We start from the raw sequence: 26,062 nt of genomic DNA, 5'->3' as shown, positions 1-26,062 counted from the left end.
GTTGACTAGACTAAAAAGAAAAGAATACTATACAGGCAGGCCACTAAGCAAATAGTTTTTGAATTCCAGCATCATTCAGTTTCACTTAAAATAAAGAATTTTATTTTTCCCATTTAAAAAGGAAAAGGTCAGCCAAAAGGAAGAGCTCAGGATTTTCAATCTTGCACTTTTAGCAGGCATGCCTAATAGATTCCCTTTCTCCCAATGATCTACCCCACAATAAACTGCTAGAAACATAAGGAACTAGATATTTATGCAAGCAACAGATAAACCTGCTGTCCTCTTGAAGCTTCATTTTGTTTTAGAATATTTTTGAAAACAGTAGTTCGTAAATATGTCATGTTCGCCAAAATCAGCCAATGTTTCCATTATTTGGTCAAAATTTAAGTGCATTATTTTTTCCACACTAGATGGCTTTTCAGTAAAATGGCATGTCAGACTATTAATTGGCACTACTGCTTTAATGCTTTTGTATTGTATCTGGAGTGATATCTCTTTTGAATTAAAGCATACAATGAAAGTAAGATCATGAAGAAAAAGATTTAAATTGTATTTGGTAACAGTGGGCGGGGGGAAGGGGCAGAGAGAAAATAAAGAAATTGAAAAGAAAATCTTTATATTTAAGATAAGTGAAAATTGTCTTTACAATGTTCCTTTTTTTTAAAACATATAGATTTTAATGTTGCCTGTGTTTCCTTAAATTATCAGTGTAGCTCTTGACTTAATTTGGTTAAATTTATATTTATATTTTATCATAGCAGCAGTTCACACATAAAAAGTCAAATATGTAACATGGCTAGAAATGCCAAAAAGTCTCACACAACAGAAGATTCAAAATGATTATCAGCTCTGCATGATTGTGATAATGTCCATGCTCACAGTCATGGTGTCTTCATAAACAGAGACTCTACAGTGTTTTATCTGTATGTTTACATTGTTTCTTGCCTAGTTTCTGCAGTTTTAAATATTGAACACTTATTAGTTATTAACCTTGTTTTACTTTAATAACTGATAACCACAAATATCCTTTTCTCCATAAAGTGTTAATAGTCATTTGGCCTTTTGCCCCCCGGTTTTGACTTTCAGTAAGGCCACAATCTGTGCACATGCAACTATGCATGCACATACTATCTGTGCACTAATATCTGTAGATGCAGGTGGTTGAATTGGCATATACAGAATGCTGTTAGGAAATGGAATTTGCCGGTGAAACATTTGTCATTTTTGCATACAGGTGTCAGTACACCAAAAGTGCAGTCATTGATGTGATTGTGAAAAGTTGTAATGCTAAAGTGGAGGCCAGAATCTGAAAATCAAGCTCTGATTATCTAATGTAAAGTTTGCCTCAATTGTTCATTTTCATGATAGGTATGACTATTGTAAGGTTCTGCTTTTTCATATTTCTTGGCTGAGTTAGACAACCTATGATTCAGGACCTTCCTATTCCATAACATCAGTAGGCCTTGGCCTTTCACATAACAGTAGACTCCAAAGGGCTGGCTTGGGAAGTCCAGAATGCTGCCTCAGGATATAAGTCTCTCTCAGAATGACTATAATGTATTATGTAGTACGTAAAATAAATTACAGTATAGTAAGTCTCCCCCAACCCTATAATATCTGCATTCCTTTTACATGATTATGATTAGGAAACGGCAAGATTTGCTCAAAATGGAGAGCACATACTGGTACCTCATCTCTCTTCAGAATCCAACCAGCTGCTATGAAAAAGGACCTGGGATATCACTAGCTGGGAGATTAAGGACTGGATTCTGCAAATTGTTAAACACCCTCAACTGCCATTAAAAGAATCTCACAATCTCTTCACATACTTGTTAAATAAAAGGGATGACAAAATTGAATCATTATGGTACTCCACAGGTGATAAGTGTAAGGAAGAAGAGCAATTAAAACATCCTAAGCTTCTGAGATCACTACAAAAATAATGAATGAAACCAGTTCCAGATCATTTATGAGCCCCCTCGGGTCCCAGGGACAAATCAGCAGCACCCACAGCATCAAAGCCTGCTTAGATCTAGTAGTATCATTGTGGATGTCTGACTTCTTCTCATTTCCCTGAGGAAATGATACACAAATGAATCATCTGTGTGCCATGCCCAGGTCTGAAGCCAAACTGATACTGGTTTAGAAAAACTGGAGAAAATCAAATACTATTGGGGTTGGCCTACTATCACCTTCTCAGGGATCTTCCCCAGAAATCAGGAGTTACAGGTAATTGGTGAGGTTGTTAATCCATAATGACAGTTTTTATGAGCCAGAGCCAGGCCATAGCATAGTGTTTAACAATAGCTGCCAGTTTGACTTCCCTAAGGGAGGCATTAACAATTCCTGCCAATAAAGGACTAAGGCATTCTCAACTGACATGGGTCTAATTTTCAGGTGGCTGAATGGACATTTCCCAGCGCATTTCAACTGTGAGACTGGTAGAAACTCAGTCAGGGGAGGCAGTGCATGTGATTCCTTCTGGTTTGATGTTGCAGCTACTCTACTACTGAGACTGACCCAAATGCAGAAAAGATGAGAAACAGTCAACTCTGAAACCTTGTAAAGGCAGCGTATATGAATGGGGAGACCCGTGACTTGGAATGGGGCTGCTGGATAGGATTTTACAGATGGTATTCCTACTGCTAAAGTAGTTCTTCCTCATCTCAAGTTATTGAGAACTTTGGTTTTAGTGCTGAAGGTCACAAGTTGAGTCCCTACTGATGGCTGCAGTGTTTGTGCAGTAACTGGGAATTCACTGGGACAGAGGTAAAGAATTAAATGTTTGTCTTTACCACAACCCTGGGATAGGTTCAGAAAAAAACTCCCTATGGCGCAATGAGGAGATTCCTATCTGGTCTTCTACCATTGATAGCTTAGTTTCCTCTTCTCCTGCTTTATCTATTACAGGCCAGTCAGCTTCAGCCTTTGTACAAATAACCACCCAACACATGCCTTGCTGCTCCTTATCCTGAGGGAGCAGGTGGGAAGAAAGGCTCAGGAAATGAGGGATGCTCTGTCTTCCTGCTGCTCACCATGGCACCGCCTAAAAACTTAGAAACTACCTACTTCCACTTGTGATTCTTCCCTCCTAATCCTGACTTCACCTATCTCTGTCTTGTTTCCAAAACTGCCCCACTCCTTCCAGTTAGTCAAGTTATGTCTATGCCTGGGGCATTTATCCACTGTAACCTATTTAGAGCTTTGATTTCTACCTTTAATATGTTCTCTCACTTAAAACCAGTTCTTCACATATTTGAGTCAATTAACTTCAGTAGAATTACCCCTGATTTACAGCAACCTGAGTGAAGAATCTGTCCTTTTGATTTTTGCCCCTTTTCCTTTTTTAAAATACATGCTTCAGGGTTGCCCTTTAACTTAAAAAAAAAATTGGTGCTGGAGCGGTTATTCTTTTCTTAATTCACCGTATTGCGGCATGCCATTGGAAGTATGGTCCAGTGGTAGGGCATGGGACACAGGTGAGCTGGGTTATAGTCTGTCTGTCTCTCATATGGATCAGCAATGCGATCTGGGAGAAATCATTAAACTTTCTTCCTCAGACTCACTATATCTAAAATAGAGAGATGGTTGAAAATCACTGTATCAGTGCTAAGTGGTGTTATTTGTCAGGCAGTATATCCACTGTAAACCACAATTTATGAGAAGACGGTCTCGATCCTTACTCTGAATTCCCTTCCTTTTGCGAATTCAAGTCAGACCAACATTAATTTGACATTTTTTGTAGTTTATTCTTAAACCCATCCCTTGCCAAACATCTTGCTTTTTGAGTTCCCGTAAGCCTACTGCAAATAAACTAATCATAGAAATTAAATAGTAATAAAACTGTTGTTGGCTTCATATAATAAATTTTATCCAGTATTTAAATGGCAATTATTTCCAGAAACTTGGCAATTGTAGCCACACAAACGATCAAATTGATTCCCGTCACAGTCCATCTTTGTCTGGAAAGGAAATGCCAGTAGTGTGTGAAAAATGGATTATTAAGGACCTTGGTTCTCTGAAGGTGGCTCGTATGTTCTATTTGCTAACACAGCATCTTACTGGAAAAAAAAAATAAGTGCAGCTTTTCGCTATCCCAGATTATTTTCTCTACAAATCTTTGGAGCAGGGGCATGTGGAATTAGTTTAAGCAAAGCCGAACCCTGATCCTTCTGACCGCCTTGTCTTTCCTGTGCTGTTTTGTCTATGCCTGCCTCAGAATATGTCAACAAATTTCCTCTAAACTCGGAAGGTGGGGGGAAGGAATGGTGATTCTCTCTCTCTCTCTCTTTTTTTAAGGGAATAATTTAGAACAGACGTGCTTTCAAAAATGGTACAAGTTTGTCTTGTAAAATATTTGTAAAGAAAAATAGGCTCAGGATCTCCTAAAGTAATCCCTGCTGAGTTTTGGAGACGTCACAAGGCCATTGTTTTTATTACATTGCTATAATTCTTTTCTCACACAATTTGATTATAAATCAAGATACATTTATAATGAAAGCAGCCTCTCAGAATGTAAACTGAAGAAGCAAAACTACATATAGTATAAAGAGCAGAAAGCAGCTGTGGCTGAAGTGTGGTTGGTTTGTTTTCCTATTATATTAAAAAATAGATGTTTTTTTCATGTATCAGAGGGGTAGCCATGTTAGTCTGTATCCACAAAAACAACGAGGAGTCCGGTGGCATCTTAAAGACTAACAAATTTATTTGGGCATAAGCTCTCATGGGTAAAAAACCCACTTCTTCAGATGCATGGAGTGAAAATTACAGATGCAGACATTATTATACTGACAAATGAAGAGACGGGAGTTACCTTACAAGTGGAAACCAGTGTTGACGGGGCCAATTCAATCAGGTTAGATCTGGTCCACTCCCAATAATTGATGAGGTGGTATCAATACCAAGAGAGGCAAAGCTGTTTTTGTGTTCAACCAGCCACTCCCAGTCCCTATTCAAGCCCAAATTAATGGTGTTAAATTTGCAAATGAATTTTAGTTCTGCAGTTTCTCTTTGAAGTCTGTTTTTGAAATTTTTTTGTTTAAGGATGGCTACTTTTAAATCTGTTATAGAATGTCCAGGGAGACTGAAGTGTTCTCCTACTGGCTTTTGTATGTTACCATTCCTGATGTCTGATTTGTGTCCATTTATTCTTTTATGTAGGGATTGTCCAGTTTGGCCAATGTACATGGCAGAGGGGCATTGCTGGCACATGATGGCATATATCACATTAGTAGATGTGCAGGTGAATGAGCCCCTGGTGGTGTGGCTGATGTGCTTGGGTCCTCTGATGGTGTTGCTAGAGTATATATGGGGACAGAGTAGGCAACAGGGTTTGGCCATGTACATTGGCCAAACTGGACAGTCTCTACGTAAAAGAATAAATGGACACAAATCAGACATCAGGAATGATAATATACAAAAGCCGGTAGGAAAGCACTTCAATCTCCCTGACATTCTATAACAGATTTAAAAGTAGCCATACTTCAACAAAAAAATCTTCAAAAAGACCTCAATATTGTTGGGTGGGTTAAGGGTACCACTGTTTCATTGTTGCTTTATCAATGCATTATTTGAACTAACAGCAATTCGTTATTAACCTCACAAATGAATTGAGGATACAATCTGACTCTTATAAGTGAGTTCAAAAAGACTTGCATGTTTTACATTCCCTGGTATTTACAGCTTTTAAAGTATACTGAATCATTAGAAATAGTTTTGCCATATATATTCCTCCTATGATTGCTGCATTAAAGCCAACCCATCTTTTGTGCTTCAATTCTTTTAACATCTTCAGAAGAAATCTTGACACTGCAGTTTTTGAACCAATGTCACTAGAGAACCTTTGTATGTTTAAACGCTAGATGATATTTCCTTCATCCAAGCTGGTTTATAAGGAAAAAAGCAAAAATGACACTACAAGAAATATACCATTGTATTTTCTACTCATAAACTATTGAACATTAGTGGAAAAAGTAAGGAATGTTAGAATGCAACACAGAGCAATTCCATGACCTACTGTGGTTTTGGGTCAGATACAATATATAAAGAGTAATTACTTCATTCATAGGGGACCACGTTAGTACGTAGTTTGTAATGGAAGAAATTTTAAAGTAAAAAATTTCTATCCAAACATTTTGCTTTTCAAAACTTTGCTAACCTTGAAAAGCATCTTTTTAAATAAAACACTTTTAAGAAAATACATTATAGGCAGGATGACAATGAATCAATCCATTAGTAAATTTTTGGCTTATTTGTCAAACCTCCGAATCATGTGTGTTCTGAGAAAGGCCAGGAGAAAATTACTTTTAGCTGCTGCAGTGGTAGAGTCGTTACATGCAGCATTTCTCAGTGGTAGAAGCTGACTACATATGGATCTGATGCTATGTGGCTACTGGGTGAGGATTCTTGGCGAGGTCTGCTAGGGGAAGAGAACAGAGTATCAACATGGGGCATGCCTTGTGAGGAGTGGTCCTTCAGGTGCATATCTGTTTAGCCTACTTCTTGTCAGTTTTATCTGTTCTGCTGACTGACGGTTCCTTCAGGAGGCAAAAAAATAGGCAAAATGTAAAACCATTAGCATGAAAAGGACTTGTAAGGGATGATTCCTAGTCTTCAGAGGCAAATGATCACTCTGTTTTGGTCATTTCACACACACAAAAAAAATTGATCAAAGAATCTTAAAAGTTGAAAAAGATAATGAAATTGGATGTATACTTAATTAGACCTTTACATTAACACTAGGTGCATGCTGTTACATGGGTATAATTCATAAAGTGTAAAAAAAAGACGAAAAAATGTCTCAGAACTTAAAAATTGGATGGCCACAGACTGCAAATCCGTGATTATTGAACCTGATGATAGTCTGAACAAAACAAGAACTCTCAACCATGCTTGTAGCTGTTTCCATTGCTTCGCACTGACTGTACAGAGAGAAGGTGGGTCAGGTAATACCTTTTATTGGACCAACTTCTGTTGGTGACAGAGAGAAGTTTTCGAGTTTACACGGAGCTGCTCTTCTCCGAGACCTGAAGAAAGAGCTCTGTGTGAGCTTGAAAGTTTGTTTCTCTCACCAGCAGAAATTGGTTCAATAAAAGACATTACCTCACCCACCTTGTCTCTCTAATATCCCGGGACCAACGTGGCTACAACAACATGGATGTTCTAGGCTTCAGAGTGACAACACAAAGTGACAATCCTGGAATCTTATTATGTAGATAAAGTAAAGTAATGGCTCTATGAATCAAAATCCAATACAGCTTGGAAACCTGGCTAAGGAAGTAACCAAACTATCATACAGAATGCCACTTCTCCTGGAATCGTTCATTCCTTTTAGGGCTGACTCATTACAAGCCTCTAAACAGCTAACTATACAAAATATTTTGTAAGGAAGTTGTACACTTACATACACTGCATTGACACTGGCACTTGGAATATTAAGAGGGGAAACAGGAAGATGGTGTATGCTCATTGGCTAAATTCAGTGGAATGAGTGTTGAGGTCACTGGTATGTCTGACAATTTAAACACACATCTGTCTGCTGCTAAATAGTGCATACAGGTTTGTCTGGGGAGACTGCACCTGCTGTGCTATGGGTGTACCAGGATGTCCTAGCAGGCTATACATTTAATTGGAATGTTAAAAGATGATAGCAGCATAGTGGATGCAGCAGAGGACCAGCAATGCAAGGGTTTCTTTTTGTATTTCTGTAATATTCAGAGCTGAAGGGAGGAGCTCCAAACCTTACTATCACATTCAATTTAATTCATTTGGCATTTCCCAATACTGTCTCAGTCCAATTCAAAGTAATCACTGCCCAACGATGAGAGGAGGGGGAGAAAAATCATATACAGAAACTTGACAAGTCATTTTCTAAGGTCAGCAGCCTGTCCTTAGGACCTGAAGTGTGTCTGGTTTCTTACTCCCTGTACTGTCAAAGGAGCTTTTATCATCTTGAAATGTGGATACCCGCATCAACTGAAGAAAGTTCAGTTCAGAAATCTGAGCTGTAATATAGCTGCCTGACTCTTATCACTGACCAGAGAACTGGACTTTTGAAATATGTATTTAGAAAACTGTTAGTGACAAATGAAACTTCGCTCCATTATGTACCCAGTTTATACACTGTCTGTACACTCTATTCAAAGTAGAGGGGAAGAATTGTGGTCTCTAAGATACTGTCATGTGGTAAGAGTTTCTAAATGCTGACTTTTTACTGATGAGTGTTGTGTATGTCTGCAATATGTATGATTTTGAATTTTACTTCAGAAATATATAGGACAATGAGTATGGTCAGAAAAGTTTTCACACAATTATTGCTGCAACTTCCTTTTTATTTTTTTAGGATAGTGAAAAAAAAGGATTTATGAATAAACTCTATGCCATCCAGGAGGTGTGTGTCAGTGTCCAGAATGTCCTTGATGAAGTGGCTTCCTTTGGAGAAAGGATAAAGAAGTGAGTGCTGACATGTTGGTGCTGGATTGCTCTCTGATGGTGCTCACATTTTTTCCCTCCAACCAAGCTGCAAAATGTTATATTCTTTTGGCAGGGGCCGACAGTTTTGGATGATATATTGCTAAATCTCATCATTATTTACTTTGCTTTATGCTGGCCCTTGGATGCATGAAAGTCCTGTCATTTTAATTCTGGAATTTAGAAATATATGAATTGGAAAAGAATCAGAACTGTGGCTTTGAAGTAAGAAATAAGACTGTCTTTCAGATGAGAGACATAACACTCTTTTTAACCCAGACATTTAAAAAAAATCAATACAAAGTCATGATAAAAGAAATAAGCAGACCTAAATAAGGATTTCAGAGATTTTGAAGATACACATGTATTCTATTACTAGGAAGGTTTTATTTAGATCAGGTTACCAATTTCTCATCCTATTTTATGTGTAATTTATAATCTTTGTACATAAAATATATGATTTACTAACATACTTAAATCTTAAAAAATAAGCAGTGGTTAAAACTATACAGCATATGTATAGATTGTTTTTGAAAACAAAATTATTCAGTGTTTGCCTTTGATTGATGCTGGCCCATTTCAGGAAATTTGGTATGTGTTTGAAATGTTAAACGAATGAGTAATTTAATGTTTATTATTTGAGACCAGAAACATTCCATAAAGATTCTCTCAACTAAAAGACAGGACTAAATTCATCCTGGACTTCTGCCAACATAAAGTCAGGTACATGTCCCCCTAAGATGGAATGTTTGGTGCAAAGCATTCACAACCTCCTTTCTGCTATGGCAGCACAGCCAAAAAGATAGGGAGCTGCACTGATTCCGAGCATCCCCTCAACAGTCTCGATCAGCAAGGCTCCTGCGATACACTCAATGGACTCTAAATTGGAGAGTGACAGTGAAAGCATTGTTTTCCTGCCTCATTTTGAATACTGTCCAGGGTCCAGGCTTCACACATCTCTGTACTAGATTTGGTGAATCTGGCCTAGGTGATCATTTATATTCCATGTTGATGAGATTGCAATATGTGCACAGTGATATAGTCACAAAATAAATACTCCCAGTGGAAGTGAATCAGAAGAAATGCCATATTGGCAAGTGGCCAGTTCACAGGACATATGAGGCTTCTCATGCTCTCAAATGCTGCTTTCCGTCACCTCTTAATAGGCTAGTAGAAAGTGTTTTAGAATCAAGATGTTCTGGGTTTAGAGTGTGGGTTTTGGGTGGTGTTGGTGACCTGTGATAAACAGGAGGTCACACTAGGTGATCTGATGGTCCCTTCTGGCCTTAAGCTCTGTGACTCTATGAGAATGGTGTTACAGAAAGTTGTAGTCTATGAATTTCAGAACAAAGGCTTTAAAAGGAAAACGTGAGAGCTCTTCCAGTGGGAGTATGTGTGTAAAATAGTGCATTATGCAACTTTAAACCAGGCCAGATGCACACCACAGAGGTAGGCACAGACACTTTATATTGTGCAAGCTCTAAAAAGAAGCCCCCTTTTTGAAAGAAACTTTTCATTAAAAGGCAGCACAGAGAAGTCATCTTGATTATTTTGTTAAATGGTGCATTTTGGAATTAGATATTTTTGCTCCATTGTATAAGAAAGCAGCATAACTTGCTAAATAAGTGAGATTAATGACACTTCCTATAAATCTTTGTAATTTGTTCCTAAAAATGTAAAGAACATTGGAAGGAAAGGAAAATTGTACTGAATACAGTGCTAACACAAGCACATAAGGAGGTTTGCTAAGTGAGGAGCCAGTGTTCCCACACATGGGGTGTCTGTGATCCGTAGCACCCAACGCGAGTCACAAGAATGCGAGCAGACCCTCAACCTTCTGTTCACCCCAAATACATGCAGAAGAAGGGAAAAGAGCAGGTGTCCCCCAGGATTTAGGGAGTGATCCTACAGCAATTGACACTTACATAATGTTCACTCTGGAGACAGGTCAAAATTGCTGGGGAGGAAAAAGACAAACACAACCAAAAGAAGCCAGAGATCATTATGAAAAATTATAGCTAGCAATTCAGACAACAGTAATTATTTAACCACAGAAGCCAGAATCATTTAGCCAAAATGATCCGGGTACATATCTATTAATAATAATTTAAAGGGACACTGTCAACCTTTTTAGAGCCAAAAGCATACTTTTCTTATAGGAAGACAAATGCCAGGGAGCATCCTTGGAGTGGTGGTGACTTTTATATAACAATCCCTTTTAATCAAACTCCATTTCATAAAAGTTCCCTTGGGATTTTTTAAAATTGGCTATCTGGCCTTCATCTCTTCACTGCACTTCAGGGGTGGGAGACCCACAATAGCTGCTTCCAGACTTGTTGGCTGGCATTTCCTTCTTTTCTCTCTCTCTCTCCCCTCCTCCCCCCATCTCAGGGCTCTACAAAACTGGGTGGTCAGCAGATCTGTATTACACTGTGAGATCTGCGGCACACACTTAGGGGTTTTTTAATCTGAAGGTTTGATGTGACAACCCATTTCCCTGAAACTTCTGTTGGAGCCCAATCCCTCTGTTTTCCCTTTGTCTTTGAACAAATAATGCCCCTCATTTTTTTGAGATTGGTATAGCTTATTTCCTTATTGTAATTTCATTTCTCTTTAACCACTCCCTTCTTTTGTTCTCCCCACCCCCTTTTCCCTTTCCTTTGCTGCCCTGCTTCTGTCTTTTTTCCTTCCCTTTCCTCCCGATGTTGTCCCTCACCTTCAGCAAAACTAACCATCATACCTGCCTTTCCCCTAACCCACTAATAGTAGTGTGAAAGGGTTGCCTACCTTGCACACAGACAAGCTTTTCACTCAGTCCTCCCCCACTGTGATTGAACTATCAGACAGGGAGTGCCGCCACATGTTAAACAGAGAAAGACGTGCCCTCTGATCAACTTTTAATTTCTTTCTCTGACCATGTATTTTAGACAGAGCACAGGGGAGAATCAAATCAGATGACCCAAGCAGCACTGTATAATACTCTGATTCCAGTTAAGAGTGGAGGGATGCCTTGGATTCTGTTTGAGCAAGTGAAGAGAGGACAGGGATCTGGGGCTAGAATAGGGGAAAGTATTGGAACTCCTAAGGCCATAAGCATTGGTTTTCAGCTTGCATGCAGGTGCTTATAGGTGCCATCCTGAGTGGATAGAGAGTCTAAGCCCGAGTTTCATCTTCTCAGGGGGTGGGATCAAACCCCAGATCTCCAACATATTTAGCATCCATGCATTCATATGCAGTTTCAGTCCTCTCACTGCTGAAGACTGACTGTTCCATTTACAGAGTTGTAATCTGCCTGCCCGTTATTTGTTCTCTTATTAGTTCTGTGAAGTGATTAGTCTTCTGACTTATGTTAATTTTTCATTCAGTACATTCAACTGGACTGTCCCATTCTTAAGCTGGCTGGCAATTGTTGCCCTCTGTGTGTTCACAGTCATCCTGTATTTCATTCCACTGAGATACATTGTCCTTGTCTGGGGTAAGTAAAGCCTTTTTTTAACTGTCTGAGCCACTTAGAACAAACTGTTTTTTAAGGGATGAGTTATAGTGTCAGTAGTTTTCAGTATTTATGGTCATGAAGCTATTCCATGATGGAAACAGACAGGTTAGTTAAAAATCACAACTGGGTAAAGATTTAGGCCCTCCTGCAAAATGCATTTTTCTTGTCTGGCATTCTAAACTTCATCATACTATAAACATGTAGCCAGGAGGATTCTTCATATATCAAAGTGTAGCTTTGTCTAGATATTACTCTGATTTATTTTCACCACTTATACACAAACAGGGGCATTTCAATCTATATAGTGCATTTAGGACAATATGTTTTTGCTGCAGCACTTTATCTTGTGAAAGTATATGTAAACACAGTGCTTAGACACCTGCTTAAAAGGTCACCTTTAGACTAACAAAAACATATGATATTTTACTGGTGGATAATGAACAAAAGTGGGTTGCGGTTTTTTGTTTTGTTTGTTTTTTTTAGGAGACAGCTTAACCTCTCACATAGGCTTGTGTATTTTCTTTATACTGATTTAGAAAAGCTACTGTACAGTATACCAGTTATAAAGATTGTTCAGCGTTTTCGATCATATATTTTGAACACAAACCCACCTCTGTAGCAGCTGTACCTGCATTCTGTAAGTACACACCCTGCACAGAGAAAATTGTCTCATTTAAAAACTGCTCTTGAAATGGAACCCTGCAAACTCACACACATTTTCACTTTATTTGGAGTTTCTACCCTCATTGGTGTATATTCAGCTCCTCTTCTCATGCATTTTTTCTGCATTGAAAAGCAAATGCTTATTTTTATTTGGTTTTAGTGAAAGACAGGTGGTCACTTCCAGGAAAGTAGTTTCTGAGCTGCTTTGCAAATTCATATGGCCATGCTGCTGTTTAGCAACTCTTCTAAAGAAATTTCCTCCATGCAATGTCAGATAGCATCTGCATTGCTACATTTTCCTCTTTTGCACCCACAGAAGGCTTTTTCTCCAAGACTCTTCATTCCAAAGGATTCTTTGCTCTTTCCTCTGCATAAACTAACAATTCTCAAACTTGTCCAGTGTCTCTTCTGGAGCACCTGCAATCTAATTCTGTTCAAAATTGTGCAGCATCCCTGTGGCTAACACAGCTGCTTATATGGAAAAATAATGTTAGGAAAGTATTGATATATTTTTAGCTCTTATCAAAATGCTTCATCTTAAACGTTTTGAAAAGGCTTAATCACATCATTTCCTCTTGCTCTCCATTCAGCTCCCCTCCCATCCATTTTGCTTTTCTTCTCTTCTCTGTCTCACTGCTGTACAGTCCTCTGCTTCACCCACTCCTTTTCACATGGTGCCTGGTTCCCTTCTTCCTGAACACTTCTCTCCTAATGGTGGCTCTTGTCTGGCTGCAGTCTCCAGTCATGGTGGCTCGTCTCTTACTCCTTTCATATGATAAAGCTAACAGGAGGATCCTAGGTTTGTTCCTCCTTATTTATAGCTATTTTACAGATATCCAGACTCTTCTCGTGCTACCAAGAAGCAGCTGATTCCATGTGGTCTGCCAGCTCTTCCTTACCAACAGGTGGTCCACAGATCAGTTTGAGAAGGTCTGGGATAGACACCTGATTTCTCAGTGCCTCCATGCTGAATTGGGTCCTCTCAAATGGATGTGGCTGGGTCTCAAAGATTCACCATTCACCAATTTTAGTAAGGGCTAGAATTTCAAAACGTACACCAAAAAATTCACCCCCACAGGGTGCAACTTTCTTCTCTCCTCACACCCTGCATTGCAGGGCAGTTGTCTAGGATTGTGGATTCACTCTGTGGAAGGCCAGTGGTGTTACCACTGCTGCTCTGTTATAAACATTCTGCCAAGGGCATGAAGCTTTATAACCCGGCTACAGTTCCATAGATGAGAAACTGAATCATCTTATCTCCCATCTAGCCTGGTCCCAAATCCCATAGAGCAGGCCCAGTTCATTTTGAGAGCTGTCCCAGCTTGCTCTGGGTGATGTGGGATTCTGGGAAGCTTGTGCCACTGTGGGCCCTGCTTTGGACATATTTTGTTTCCACAGCCCACAAACTAGGTCTTGCCAGGCTAGTACCCAGTGAGCCCACTGGAGTGATTCAGACCCAGTGTCTAATGATGCAATAGAGATTGTAATTTAGAAATGCTGTTTTAGCTTAGTCTTGGAAGATGGGCTTGGTGCCTTTGAACTTTGGTTGCTGATTTGAATAACCCAATACAGCTTTTTTGTGTGTGGAAAAGTGAACTATCAGACCTTCCATTCTAAAAATATTCCTAAGTCAAAATATATATTAAAAAACCCTAAACAAAACTGTGACAGGAGCTTGAATCTGACAGTATAGCCTGAGAGTTCTGAAGCAGAGGAGTAAAGATCATTACCTCAATTTACTGTAAAGTGCCAAACGGTTAAAACAAACAAACAAACAAACAGTTGACACTACAGCTGACCAGGAAATCAGATTTCCATTCTGCAGTAATGTCAGAGTTTTCAGAAAATTTGTTCCAATCGGGCCAAAGAGTCCAAATTTTTCATGGAAATGAAGTTCTGTAATATTTAATTTCAGAAATACCAAAACATATTTCTGGAGTGAAATACGCTCCCGAAGACCCTTGGTGGTTGCTGACTGAAACTGACATGCAGTTTTGTAATCAGAAGCTGCTAGGGCTTTTGGGGCTTCCAGGATCCCCAGCTCCATGACAGTCGCTGAATGTTCAGAGTTGAGGCTGCCATGGAGCCAGAGAGCCTGCCAGCCCCATCAACATATTGCATATTTTAGAAACATCATGTTTGAGTGTTTCTGGGATGAAATGTGGGATGTCAGGACTCCCCAGCTCTCTGGGCAGCTTGCTCCCCAGACTCCAGAGGCTGGGCAGCCAGCTGGCCCAAGAGTCTAATATCATGGCAGAGCTTCCCTGGATCTGTTGACCCCGGAAGCCCTGGGGCAATTCTTTGGGCCAGCTGCTGGGGAGTTGGGCAGGCAAGCTGGCAGGAAACCAAGCAGGTTTTTCACTGAAACATGCCTAGCAGGCAGGTTTTGAAACATGACTAGCAAGGTAGGGTTCCATCGGAACCCGTGTCAAAATCTACATGTTACCACACAATGTTTTGCTTTTGACAAATTGGCGTTTTCTAACAGAAAAATGTTCCATCCGAAAACTTCCAATCATCTTTAGGTGTTACTGCCAAGATGAAAATTAAAGGAGAGGCTAGTGGGGAAAAAAAAATACTCCATGAGCACATTTAGAGACTGATACCATGTCTACACTACAAAGTTTCGTCAAAGCAAATTGCATCGGGAAACAGTTGCTGACTTTTGTATATTGCTTGGGCACTTGTGCGCTTGGGTTCTTTTGTTGGTGCTACACATACCCAGCATAAGTGTTGCATCAATGTAAAATCTGGCACACCATGATAGGTATCCCAGTGTGCCCTGTGCCGCTGCCCAGCCCAGTGTCTTTTGGGACATTTTTGTGGTGCTTTGTGGGATACCAATGATTTGCCTAGGGATTTCTGGGAGCGAGAGGGCAAGTTACCACCCTGTTGCTTTCTCCATCCTGAAATAATTTCGACATCCTATAATTTTCACACCATTTAAAAAAATTCCCACAGCCTCATGCACTGCATTTTTGTCTCTGCCATCTCTGTGGCAGAAGCATGGATCCTTCACAGCACAGCACCATTCTCATGAGAGTTGCTAATACAGGATGCACGATTCTCCTGTATTTGCAGAACTTGAACCAGGACTACTACAACCAAGATTGTGATGAGAGATGAAGATGAAGAGATGTTCAAGCACAATAACCAGATACTGATGGGGATGATGAAAAAAAATGCCAGGTTGCTGCTGGTGTTTGCAGAGCCGTTCTAGATGGTGGATCACTGCTTATGGGCCTGAGAAATGAGGGCTGATTAATAGGATCTCATTGTAATGCAGGTTTGGGATGATTAGCAGTGGCTTCAGAACTCTTGGATATAACAGGCTACACTCCAGTATCTGTGTGCTGAGCTTGCCCCAGACCTCCAGTACAGGGACATCAAAATGAGCTATTCTAACAGTGGAGTAGCAAGTGGCAATCATGATGTGGAAACTTGCAATGCCAGATTGCTGTCCATCAGCTGGCAATCAGTTTGGAGTTGGAAAATCCACAGTGGAGGCAGTTGTCATCAAGTGTGTAAGGCCACTAAACAACTCCTGCTACGCAGGACTGTGATGCTGGGTAATGTACAGGAAATAGTGGATGGATTTGCAGCAATCAGGTTGCCAGACTACACTGGGGTGATACACAACATGCATCTCTCTATTCTGGTACTAATCCACCTTGTCACTGTGTACATCAACAGAAAGGGATACTCTTCCATGGTTATGCAAGTGCTAGTGGATCACCAGGGACACTTAACTGATAGCAATATGATACTCTCATCTTTAAGAACAGAAGACTTCTCAAAAAGCTACAAGCAGGAACGTACTTCCCTGGCCACTGGATTACCAGTGGTGATGCTGAAATTCTAATAGTGATTCTGGGGGACCTGGCCCACCCATTGCTCCCTGGCTTTTGAAGCTGTACACTGGCTACCTGGCTACCTGAACAGCACCTAAAAAAGATTCAGCTTCTAACTCAGCAGGTAAAGACCCCCGAATGTGCTTTTGATAGATAGAAGGAATGCTGGTGCTGTTTACTCACTAGCTAGGATCTCAGCAAGGCCAACATCTCCGTCGTTATAGCTGTTTGTGTACTGCATAATATCTGTGAGGATGAAGGGGAAAAAGCTACTGTCAGGCTGGACTGGGTGTCTGCTGAATTTGAACAGCCAGACACATGGGCTGATAGAGTCAACTGGAGATATATGGCTAAAGGAGGCCTTAAAAAAAGATTCTCTTTTAACAGTCAACCACAATCATGTTGTCTGATGGTTTTATGAAAGTGATTGTCGTGTGTATGAAGATTAAATATCAGTGGGTGTTTGCTTCCTGCTATGAATTTTGTAATGTAAAGTAATAAAGATACTGAGTCTCCAAAAATAGAACTTTGTTTGCAAAGAAACAGACAACAAAATTAAAGAGTCAACAAACACACAAAGTTAAGTCTTCTACCAACACTGTAAAAGGGTGAACCATACTTGAAAATACGAAGTAAAAAGCGATGGTTAATATTCATGTATGTAAAACCTACTGCGGTATAGTAGGTTGTGGCCACACATGCACCGTGTAGTTTTCATAGGTCTGTATACGTGTCGCTATGATCCATCTTGTCCTGCCCATGTGCAGTGGTAAGGATAAGGATGTAGACTAGGCTGCCATCTGGTATGTTGGGGGATGTAGGGAGCTGCGACTATGGAGTTCTCCAATGACTGGAAAGGCTGCTGAGTCCAGGATCTTGGGCATGTAGGTCAATACTGCTTGCAACATCTGAGTTTGTTGCCTGAGCAAACTCATGATGTCCTGGTGCGCTTCTCGATGCACCTCTGTCTTTTTCCCTCTCCTGCAGCAACTGCTCTCTCCATTCTCGGTCTTTCATGGTCATACGGCTCCTCCCAAGCCCTATGTTCACAAACTGAGGCAGTAGAGGATGGGAGGGTGTCAGAGAGCACGTCCTTCTGAATCCTATTCTTTCGCCTCCAGATCAGGGTCAGACATTCAGGGGCACCTTTCCAGACCACCTTGCCAGGGTTTGCTGATTAAAACAGACAGAAACAGCACTGATATACAGTTACAATGGAAAGAAAAAGATAAGTCTCAAAACTGTCTTACATTATCCCCCTACATACCTTTAATGTGAAATGTTCATTGTCACTTTAGTTTTGGAGCACCTCACTACAGCACCACTCAGCAGCTCAAACCATGGTGAGTGTTCCGTTGCACTGAAGCTTTGATTATTTGGCACCCCTCTCTGGATACGGGTATAAGGAAAGTGCAGTGAATAATGGCACTATTTTCACAGACAGTGGTGACTTTTTTTGGCTGATATCTCACTGCTGAGGATGAAAAAGGCATAGAGAACCCAGCTGCAATTGACGTCCCAAAGCCACCTTGTCCTGTATGCTGCTAGCCTATTTACTGCAGCAGTGCCAGCCAAACTTATTGCAGAGTGGTGTGGGAAGGGTCTCCTATTGTGGGGGAAGAAACAAGGATGTGCTCCGTAGGAATTTTCAGAAGAGGATTGTAGAATATCTCCATGAAAGTTTCATTAACATCTCTCATGAGAGTAGAAGAAACATCCCTATTCCGATAAACAATTTATTCTGCATGGCCCCCTCCTGCCTGCCTCAACAAGTGAAAGAATTGAAAAGCAGACCTGAGAACAGGAACTGGTCTAATGTAAATTGTGTAATTGGAGTACCATACTACCTTACCTGAGCTCCCTTCCTCTTCATCAGCACATCTGCACTCACCTGGGATTGGCTTGACTCCAAGAGAGTTTCAAACAGATCCTTCCTCACAGTATGGTCCCTGCCACATCTCCTCCCCGCCCCGTTTTTTGTGGAAGAAAGACTTCAATATTGATGCAAAAATTACATTAATAAATTTATTTCAACTTAATTTCGTAAGTCATTACAAACTTGTTTGCACCTTTACTAAATATTAAGATATAGCTTTAGGAAGGTTATAGTCAGGATGTTTGGAAATACATATGTTTGGCTAGTTATGTTACAAAATGTTAAAGCTAATCAAAGAAATTCCAGGTTTCTGTTTTTATTTCCCACGGACAAACAAACATCAAGAAATAAACTATGTAAACTTTGATGTTTTAGGAAGAACCATGATTGTGAAAGGAATGTAAGGGTGTGTTATCAGAGCAATAAGTTTAGGTAAAGTGTGCTCTACCAACCCCCATACTCTTGCAAGAAAATCTGCTTGTGTTCTTAAACACTTTAGAGAAAAACATGTTTAGTTGGAGATGTTTTAAACTTTTGTTTATTTCTTAAATGTTGAAATGACAAACACGTCTGTGAAATGCAGACTTCCAAATACGTTAACTAAATGAAAACTTCCTAATGTAGCTCCTGATGTCATTGCTGTGTAAATGGTTTATGTACCAACATGGAATCTAATGCCCTTGCTCAACTAGTGTGAGAAGCCATTTAAGTATAGGATATTCATATTAATGGGAAATTAATTTCTGGCAGTGCACAAGCAAACCCTCAACCTACTCCGGAACAGAAGTATCAAATCTCCAAAGTCATCAACACTTAATTATTTAAGCTCAAGACTATTTGAATTATTTAATTTAAAAAACTGTTTTAAGAACAGGAATGTTTTGGACAATTGGAAAAATATATTTTCAGTTTTATCTTTTAATATCTTAGAAAATGGACTGAACAAAAAGAAAATTTTAATTTTAAAAGACATCTGGATCTTTCCATCCCCAAGAACAAAGGCAGTTAAAGAAATGCTGCATACTCATTAAACAGACTGCATATTCAAGAGCTGAAAGTATCACCTAAGCCAACCCTGAAAGGGTGACAGCAATCAACTTTAAATCTAAAAACCTCAAAAGGTTTCCTATAATTTCTTGAAAATAGGAAGGAGAAGGGTGTAAAAACTCTGAAGTGAGCACCTCACACATGCATCAAGCCTCCTGACCCTGACCCTCGCTACTCTGCTTAGACAGCAAGCACCTCACAACCCATCCTATCCATCCCGCAAGCTGACACAGACAGATAGGAAAAACACAGAAGACTCAAGAAGAAACCAAGGAAACCTCCCCAAAACATCAACCTAGTTTGGGGAGAGAAAGTTAACTAAGACACTGCCAAGACCCTTGTAATGATTTTATTGGTATGTTATAATGCTGTTGTAACTTAAAATATTAACTTTCTCCTGTTAATCATCAGATGGTTAAATCATGACTTCCTGGAGAGGAGATGGGCTAAACATTGGCAAACAGAGAAATAGTGGATTTTAATTGGATTTAGGATTCTTAATATTGGTTAACTGGCCTGAAATGGCTTCTACTAGGTAACTAATTTAAATATTTTCTTCGATTTCATAGGATTAATTAAGATTGCTTACTTTCTCCAATTATAAACTGTTTTTGGTTATTTATTAATAACCAACAAAATCCACTTGGCCTTAAGCTGTTTATGTAGAGGCAACAATAATTGGTTGAAGTATCTAATACGATGCTAAAGTGCATTCACAATAATTCTGGGAAACAATATACTTTGGTCTTAACTTACTAAGAGAAAAGCAGCCCCTGGACTGGTTCACTCTCCAGGGTGTAATCTCTTTTAAAGCTCTCCACAGAGAGAGAGACAAGAGATTGTAATGGATGTCACCAGTGATTTACTTGTGTTGTTTTCTTTTCCTTTAATAATAAAATGATTAATAATTGTGATTATTTTTCTTTGCCTTAATCATGGTGTCCCCTAAAGTAAAAGACCCCCCATGACTAAATAGTGGGAGCTATACCCGTGGGTTGGCAGCCAGAGAAATAATTAGTAAGAGTTGGCCTACCGCTTCCTGTTTCTCTCAGCTAAATAGTTTTAGTAATTTTTAAAATTAAATTACATTGTGTCCAACAATTTAAAATGACCCCTTTCCAGTCCACATCTGCCCTCTCATCACTGTTCACAGCAGGGGGGTCTCGTCTTCAGGCTCCAGCAAAGCATTCACAGTGCTCTGTAGAGTGTCGGTGGGTCACCAGTGAGTATGGCATGGTTTGTTGTTAAACGGCAGGTCTGGGGGCAACACCAGATTTATTTCAGAGTAGCAGCCGTGTTAGTCTGTATCCTCAAAAAGAAAAAAAGAGTACTTGTGGCACCTTGGAGACTAACAAATTTATTTAATTAAATGAGTCTCATAAATTTGTTAGTCTCTAAGGTGCCACAAGTACTCCTTATCTTTTTACCAGATTTATTGTTGCCCTCCCTTGCCTTCTGGTATCCCAGGCAAAGTTCCTTTATTGTCAGGTGCCACTTCGGCTCATCCCTCTCTTGCCCCGTTTCAGCATCCCCTGTGCAATCTGCACATAGCTGTCAATATTTCTGCGGCTGTTCCATAGCTGTGCTTGCACAGCCTCTTCTCCCCACACAAGTAGATCCAGAACTTCTTGCCTGCTCTCAGCAGGAGTGCTTCTAGTGCCTCTGAAGCTGGCCAGGTCTGATGCACACAACAAAGGTGAGCTGGTAGGTGTTTCTCAAGGGGGAGGCAGTTAGGAAAAGGAATTTCAAAAGCATACAGATTTTAAAGGAGGGGTGAGGAGGTGGTGGGCAGCTTTGGGTCTCTATGACCTCTTGGCTGTGGAGTTTGTGACCAGAGTGGCCACTGTTGCAGGAGTAGGGACACTGTGGAACAGCTACTGGAGGGCAGTTAGAGTTGACATAGGAAATGCAGTGTTTACACTTGCACTCTCACCCTAAGTAGGTCAACTGTGTCACTTGGGGAGATGGTATCATTGTGTCACTGTAATGGTGTGCATATGCTGGCAGGAGACAAATTTTGGTGTAGACACATGCCACAACTAGGTCGATGCAAATCAACCTATGGTGCCCTAACTTTGTAATATAGACCAGGCCTGAGTATATAGTGCATTAAGTTAATGCTAAAAATGTATCTTAAAATCTTTGTCAGAAGTTTTCCAGAAATGTGTTTTTAATAACTGGTGATATAAAAACTCCAGAGATTTTAATAACGTTTGAACTATCACTTTTCCAGGCATCAATAAATTTACAAAGAAACTTCGCAGTCCATATGCAATTGATAACAATGAGCTACTTGACTTCCTTTCCAGAGTTCCCTCAGATGTACAAGTGGTGTGTATATATTATTTTAATTCTCATATGGTTGTCAATTTAACATTAGTTTAATAATTCTATGGCTTTGTTTTTTATAATTTTAAAAACTGTATTATTTTGTTTTGAGTTTATATTCTCTGGCCCATAGAATCTGAAACTCAAACAGGCTGATGAGTCTTCTGTACTTCTTCCAGTTAGGGAATTAGTTTTTGCTTTGGTTGTCTCTTTAGGGGCAATCAGTAAAAATTTAGGAAATGGTAGTGGGTGATGGAGTTGCTATTAAGCAACCACCAGGGACTTGTAAATATCGCTGGGGTTTGTTGTAGGAATTGTTGCTGCCTGAAGCCATCAGCCCCTGAAGAGAGGAACTAGGGATATCCGGTAATAAAAGCAAATTCAATAGTGCAGTCAACGGCAGGCTGTTTTGCCCAGTATCGTGTGGTAGCATTGTGAATTTGGGTTGTTGGTCGCACCTGTTTTTCTAAGGTGAAAACTGTTGTTTTATTTACGACAGGGGATGAGGTTGCCCTTTTAAAAAATGTGTTATGAAGTTTGTGCACTTATATTGTGGTGTGGGATCTTCCAAGAACTGTTAAGTGTTACACCATGTTCTCATAACTCACGAGGTAGATCAAGAGGATAGGCTTTCAACATTTTCAGATGCTGGGTTAAATTCATACTTGGTGTTGCACTTGCATACATTATGTCTGAATCTGCCCCTCTGCATGGTATGGGCTGTGCATTACTGGAGAATGTATTAAATAACAGATTGTAAGGAATTTTTATTGATCTCTTTCAACTTGATACTGTTTTATTTTCAATATTATTTTATTGTAATAAATAGTAAATAAATAGTAATATTTTGTGAGGAAAACAAAAAGATTTCACTAGATCAATACCTTATTGTATTTCCTGGCAGGATTTTCCTAATTCTGATTTTTCTTCTTACTCCAGATCTATTATTCTGTTGTTTTTGCAGCCCAGCTGCAGAGCCCATACGGTTTGAAGCAGTATAGCACTTTTCTCCCTCAATGAAAAAAAATCTCTTATTTCTTTAGTGCTCTTTTTTCTGCTCATGAGTGGCCACCTGACCAGTTTCTTTCTGAACGTTGTGTTTAAACAGGTGCACTACCAAGAACTGAAACAAGATCCCAGTCACAGCCCAAATAAGAGAAAGAGAAACAATCCCGGCTAGCCAACTTCATCTCCTGAGGAGTCTAGCATCTGCTGGGGGAAGATAAAAGAAAAAGCCCAAAGCCTAGGCAGCATTTCCTTTCTCTAAGCTTTTTATTTATTTTGCCTTTTTATCACAATGGAGAGAATTTGTAAATATTGTACAAAGGCATTTATCATTGAAAATATATTTAGCATTGTACAGACAAATTTGATGAAGGCTTCAAATATGGGTTATGCTGTGGGGAAAGCCTGTGACTGATAACATAATACAATAAAAATACCTAATGTAAAATAAGTGGTAGATATGTATTATCTTTGATAGTAGAAGGCACATAAAATTAAATTAAATATTCAAGTCATGCTGATTAAATCTGCAAAAATATAAATTTAAATCTGATTTGAAAATGTAAGTGCAGTTTTATTTGAATGTTAATATTTTTATCCAATAAATTTCCATTACAGTTTTTTATGTTTTATATATTTAAACAGAAATATAACGTAATGGAACCTACTGCATTTAAGTTTTATCAAAGCTTTAGACACTTGTTAACTTCTGGTGCAGTGTATTCAGACTGACTTGGGCTGCTTGTAAGCTAATGAGAAATACACCGAGTGCAAATCTCATACTGGAGCTCCATTAATTGAAGAGATTCCTGCCTTTTTTCATCATTCCATCATGAGACTTTAAAATACATACATATATCTAAAAATACTACCAGGTTTGTAACTGACTGCATCTCTTTTTATATGTACCACTAATATTAATTTGTACTGACTAGTTTAGTGAATGAAGTACATAGTATTTTCTTTACAACTGAACTATCAAACTAAATCCATATTGCTTCAGGTGTCAGGTTATGAATACCATTTGTGCACATAAAGAATTTTAATACTAAACTGTTACAGAAAATGTTTTTGCTTTCTAATTACAAGGTCATATTAAAATGCTTTATGGTATATTATATTACCTGTTACTGGTGTGACATACAGTGTAAGGGGAAAAATGCAATGGTAAAAGTGATATACCAGTTTTATTTCTTTATTTAATAAAGTAATCAGTCCTCCGGATACAGACGTGCCCCTCTGCCTGAAAGTCCATTTTGTAAATTAAATAGCACACACACAAAAATGATTTACATTTCAAATATTTTAATAGCCATTGTATAAATAATACTTAGGGATATATTCTCATATCTCTGCCTGGAGAGTTCTACACCTAAAGTAACTCCCCACAGAGGAGTGTACTATCCACTAACTAAGGGCCTAATTGTTTGACTCTTAAGCAAAATTCCCTGTAACTTTACTAGGAGTGTTGACTGAGTAGAAACTGCAGGATTGTGGCCACGAGAAATTCTCTGTGCCCTATCTTGTGGGGCAGCTGGCTTGTGTTGTGATTGCTGGGAAAGTTGTATTGCACTACTGTAGGAATATGTATTTGAAAAGGATATTTAGAAATAGTATGTGCAGGGAAATAATGTATATATGTGTCTAAATAATTAACTGCATTGCTCATGAGAGCTAATTTGGAAACTTATTTTTGTTGTAAAGATATGTTGCTAATTACTGTTTCTTATAATAGAGCTATTTTGATCTTTTCTGTTTGTATAACATGCCTGAAAGAAAGCCACTCCTGTTACCTTTCTGTGAAAAGCCTTTGGCCTAAATATGCTCCAGTTAGATCATTATGTTACAGTGATCTATTTAAAATGCACCCATACCTATCCTGTCAGTGTTGGTTGCTAAGAACAATACACCATTAATAAACAACTCAACCTTACTAAAGCATCATTATTGATGGGACTTTATTAAGTTATTAAAACAAAAGTATAAAAATTTGTCCCCCATTGATGTGTCCAGACTTCCTCTGCTGTACTGAAAGCCTTGTACTCTATCTTATCCATCAGTTGTTGTGCACTTTCCTATACTGAATTTCTAATATTTAATGTCTACCTTATGAACATTTACAGCACTGGAAGGTGGACAGGAGATATGCGGTGGTTTAATGTGCTGCCACCTTCAGTCTTAAATATTGGAGTATCTTGCAGATGAAAGTGCAGGTAATTCCATAAATTTATAGGGAGGGGGCTTCTGTCACCCTCCTCCTCTCAAACGTGGGTTAAAGGGGGGTGGGGGGGCACACAATGACTATGGACAATATTAGTTCCGGCCTCTACAAGTCATAGGTGCTCTAAACAACCTGTTTCTGCTCCTTAAAAGGGATTGGTAAAGGATTTAAAGGAGGTATTCTTTAATCTGATCACTCTGGCCCTTCGCTATGGAGTATCCACACTGGACAGCTGCCCCACGTTTACATAAGCAGTTGTGACATCCTAGCCTAACTCCTGTTTCATGTTTGTCCCAGCTAAGTCCCCTGAATGTGCTGTGGGGAAGTGACAAGGCCCCTGCCCCCGCACTTTACTTTAGCCAATCTGATGGGCTGGGAGGGAGACGGAAGCAACTACCGCAATGCCCACAGCGTATTCTGCCAATACCTGGTATTTCACCACTTCCATCGGTGGGAGGGTGAGTGCTGGTTCACCCAAAAGAGGGCTCTTGCTACACTGGCATGGATTTATATAGTCCCTCCCCCCTCTTCTGGTCAGCAGGGGGTAGGGAGGAATGGGTCAGCCTCCTCTGGCTGACCTAGTCTGTAGCAGAAAGTCACTCCCTGGCTTACTAGCCCTTAAAGGGCATACACCTTTTCCAACACGCGAGACAACAGCCTCCACTGCTTAATGTATGGTGAGATCATTGAACAAGAAGCTGTCAGTATTAAGTAGATCAGTAGGTTCAATCTTTGGTAACCTGTACTCTTGTTTTCTCCTGAATTATATGCTGGAAGAAGCATGGGCTGAACCAGACTGAAAACTTCATTTTTCAGTATACAGTAGTAAATTGTTCAAGATTAAAATCAAAAGTAGAGAGTTACCACTTACATTGTAAGTGGGGGAAGCATTAAAAATAGTATCTCATTGTGCAAATGAAATTTACATAAGCAACACTGGTTAAAAATGCAACCTCATTATATAGGATAAGCCTGCAGCAGCTAAAGCCAGTGCTCCGCCATGGTTTCTCACTGATTTGTCCAAGGCTCCATTCTTGCTCTTTGAGGGTCATCTGATATATAGGATGCCACTATGGAGACTTGTCTTGACTTAAAGAAAAGGAGTA

At 39.5% G+C, this 26,062-nt stretch overlaps 1 protein-coding gene across 6 annotated transcripts in view; it reads left to right on the top strand.

Moving 5' to 3' along the window:
- MCTP1 (multiple C2 and transmembrane domain containing 1) overlaps positions 1-24,397 on the top strand; it is a 449,620-nt gene extending 425,223 nt beyond the window's left edge. For 5 of the 6 annotated variants that reach the window (XM_043546884.1, XM_043546885.1, XM_037903247.2 and 2 more), the window contains 4 exons: positions 8,342-8,451; positions 11,835-11,944; positions 21,636-21,733; positions 22,839-24,397. In XM_043546884.1, the coding sequence (XP_043402819.1) occupies positions 8,342-8,451; positions 11,835-11,944; positions 21,636-21,733; positions 22,839-22,910 (390 nt within the window). In that variant the 3' untranslated portion in view covers positions 22,911-24,397. Of the gene's footprint in view, positions 1-8,341; positions 8,452-11,834; positions 11,945-17,777; positions 21,734-22,838 lie in introns of all 6 variants that reach the window. The other variant, XR_006290946.1, reaches the window with a different exon arrangement.
- Positions 24,398-26,062: the final 1,665 nt, after the last annotated feature.

This window comes from Chelonia mydas, chromosome 5 (assembly GCF_015237465.2).
Source record: "Chelonia mydas isolate rCheMyd1 chromosome 5, rCheMyd1.pri.v2, whole genome shotgun sequence".
In the NCBI taxonomy this organism is placed as follows: Eukaryota; Metazoa; Chordata; order Testudines; family Cheloniidae; genus Chelonia; species Chelonia mydas.
The sequence above is the reverse complement of the archived record's forward strand: the minus strand, read 5'-3'. Positions and strand labels throughout refer to the sequence as shown.